The sequence below is a fragment of the Perna viridis genome, chromosome 15 (assembly GCF_037379345.1).
Source record: "Perna viridis isolate PV_CMFRI_1.1 ecotype Kerala chromosome 15, ASM3737934v1, whole genome shotgun sequence".
In the NCBI taxonomy this organism is placed as follows: Eukaryota; Metazoa; Mollusca; class Bivalvia; order Mytilida; family Mytilidae; genus Perna; species Perna viridis.
The window spans coordinates 21,945,670-21,948,787 of record NC_142459.1 but is presented as its reverse complement, the minus strand read 5'-3'; the positions used below and the strand labels follow the sequence as shown (position 1 = coordinate 21,948,787).

At 34.1% G+C, this 3,118-nt stretch overlaps 1 protein-coding gene across 1 annotated transcript; it reads right to left on the bottom strand.

Annotated features, from left to right (window-relative positions):
- Positions 1–1,357: 1,357 nt before the first annotated feature.
- On the bottom strand, positions 1,358–2,551 carry LOC148597475 (uncharacterized). The gene is made up of 2 exons (XM_088563963.1): positions 2,421–2,551; positions 1,358–1,968 (listed from the first exon to the last, which is right to left on the bottom strand). The coding sequence occupies exons 1-2, from the start codon at positions 2,490–2,492 to the stop codon at positions 1,591–1,593; spliced, it is 450 nt and encodes a 149-aa protein (XP_088420089.1). The 5' UTR covers positions 2,493–2,551; the 3' UTR covers positions 1,358–1,590.
- Positions 2,552–3,118: the final 567 nt, after the last annotated feature.

The window sequence follows — 3,118 nt, the reverse complement described above, 5'->3', positions numbered from 1 at the left end:
AACCAGTGTCAGACTCTCCCCGCTTCTAATCACACAATATGATTATCGATATACCTTCACATAATTCACTGCTACAAGATGTAGTCCAAGATATCTGTTTAGGACGAGTAGATAGAGTAAAATGCCCAGAAGGCAAGCAATTTCGGGGAGGGGGGTAATATTTGTGAAAAATATTTTTTTAAGATTTTATACATTTTTTTCTGTCTCCAAATATTAGTTCGGGTGTCCGCTTTTCTTTTCAGCTGTGCATGTAGTTTTCATAGTGAGTAATAAATGTACATGTACTTCTCCCTTTAGATTTCTACCTGAGGTTTCCCGCCATTTGACATTTTCGAAATTCTCTACCGATTTCATGGAAGTCTATTCTTGATTTTAACTATTTCTCCATTGTTTATGACAAAACTAAAATCATACGAAAACATTTAAACCACTCATTAACCAAGGAGAATCTTTATACATAAAAACAATCATTAACGTTAGAAGTCCAGGGGTTGGATTCCCCCGTTTGTTGGACAATGCAGTTAGTTTCATGCATTTTCAGGGTAAAAATTGTCCACTAATAGTCTGTAATTTCCTCCTTGTCAGGAACCTGCACATACCCTCCCTGGCACTGTCTAGTATACGTATCATGCGAACTACAGAAATGACCTTATCAGAGTAATATTATGATAATGTTATTTGATGATGCGACAAATCTGTAAAAAAATCCTTTTTTTTTTTTTTTTTTGTTTCGTTTTTGTTTTGTTTTGTTTTTTTTTTTTTTTTGTTTTTTGCTTTTTTTTTGCTTTTTTTTTTTTTTTGTATTTTGTTTTTTTGTTTTTTGTTTTTTGTTTTTTTTGTAATTTTTTGTTGTTCCTTACAAATTTTCGTGTTCTTTCTAATATAAGTGTTTGTTTATTCTTTCTGTAATTTTAGTTTCTCTCGTCTTCTTTGTCTGTTGTATATTTATGTTACGGACATTGTTTTTGTGTTTCCGGCATTTTTTTATTAGTTCCCCGCATTGTTTTGTCTGCAAATGTTGCATCATTTGGTACAACTTTGTCTGATCGTTTGACTGATGTAACTTTCTTCTTTTACAATGGCGGATCCAAGGGGGGAGTCTGGAAATTGGACAACATACCTAAGGAGATGTTGGAAAATGTTCGAACATGTGATACTTATATTTGCAAAATTTTGGCAAAATTGAACAAAGCATAGTTTAGAAAACCCTTTTCCTTTTCCTTTTCAAATATCTTGTTCGACCTTGTCCAACTTTGAAAATGAATTTCTAGAACAGCCCCTTGGACACCTTAAAATGATAGCAACGTATGGATGCATCTAGAAATATAGGAAGAGTAAGTTGCAATTTTTTTGGTTGTTTATTTATAGCTATATTTTCTATGTCACGCCAGCATGACACGAAATTTTGATCAAATCGTTTAAATAAGCACTGAAATGTCGAAACTTGTAGGGACGTATACGTTATTGACTTCGGCGAACTGGAACACCCGAAACCTTAAGGGGACGAAAATGACTTCGGTGAACTCGAACGCCCGAAAATTTCTATCACATAGATGGATTTCGAAATATATCAAGTTTTTAAAGTCACCTTTAAAAGTTTCTTGGAGAAAACCGGATCCTGGAAGCTCCCCTTGTGTTAAGTATTATACGTCCCATCTTTCTTCGAGAATCTGAATTTATCAAGATTCTGGGGTCTACGGCCTGTTGACGGTCTCTTCCTTCCATTCCGACGAAATCTTGTGTCTCTTGAGCATTTCTGTAAACAATTCTTATTGGTTTATTTTCTGGTGTTTGTCTTTGTTGTATTCTGAGTCTCATACTGGTATTTGGTCGTCTCCTCAGAAAGATGTATGGCAGGCCATTCCCGCCATCAGTGTTGATGTGGATTCTAATTCTAGGAGAATCCATAGCCGAAAATGTATCGTCAGTTGCTGGGTTTGTAAGACCCGCTCCCGAGGTAAATGTTTCCTGTAAAGTAAAAATCAAATGAAATTAAAATAACTCTGTTTGGCTTCATTTGGAAATTAAAGATTTGTACTTCTCTCTTCTCTCTCTCATTTCTAGATTAATTACCCCCGAAAAGCCTGCAGTGCCGAATCCAATGGGGAAGGGGTAAAATACATTTAGCTAATCTATGAGCAAATTATATCCTGGTACCCCATTTGAGAAAACGTGGATCCGTCCCTGTCCTGTTTTCAACGAAATGATTGCAAAATATTCATTTCATTTGTATTTATGTTAAATGAAAAGTCTGAAATCATAAGTTGCGCATTGTGCTCTACGGGTTCCCTATTTTCCCTTTATCTCTTATGATAATTATTTTAGAAATACCAATTAAGACAATCAAAATAATAAACAGCAAACAAACTTTTCAATCATAACCTTTATATGTAATGAACAAAAGTTAATACAATTCTTACCTCATTCTGTACGTATCTTGCATGGACAATTTCCAGAACGAAAGCAATAAAAACAACGAAAATGGTCCTCATCTTATCGAAAATCAATGGATAGTTAGAAGAAGTTTGTTTCTTCTTCCTGTAATGTATGAATCTTTGTCACTGAGTTCTTGGAAAACAAAGGATATTCTCCCTTTTATACAATTCCAGGTCATTAAACGATTACGTAGGTAATTAGCCCCAATTAATATTTTATTTATTGTTTATTCATTCAATAGATCTTCCAAATATGGTCAATTGTACTGATGTCATTTGATATAGTATCACCTTACGGACATGCACAACTTTATGGTTATTGATTGCACAATGTACAACTTGGCAAAACAAAAACAAAGATTGCAATAATATATTACATGTATGTAATGTAGATCAATTCAAATACATGCTTCAGTGTGTTTTGCACTTAGTATGTTATTTACTCCCCCGTTTGACCTTTTAAATGAACTTTGCCCTGAGAAAAAAAATCGTGTTCATTATATAGTTTCGACGAAATAGAATTCTAAATTTCAAATTGCAATCTGCAAAAAATTTTCCCATAACTGTCATTCAAAACAAACATGATGACGTCACGCTGAGACAGCATTCTTCTACAAAGGCAGATAATTTACTTGAGTTTAACGGTGGTCTTTTGATTTGAATATTTTGGGTAGCAGGCGCGG

Excerpts from the sequence above, each read along its gene's own strand:
- LOC148597475 (XM_088563963.1), bottom strand. The coding sequence starts at position 2,492 with ATGAGGACCATTTTCGTTGTTTTTATTGCTTTCGTTCTGGAAATTGTC. Across the intron at positions 1,969-2,420 it reads CAAGATACGTACAGAATGAG|GAAACATTTACCTCGGGAGC; the intron begins GTAAGAATTGTA and ends TTTACTTTACAG.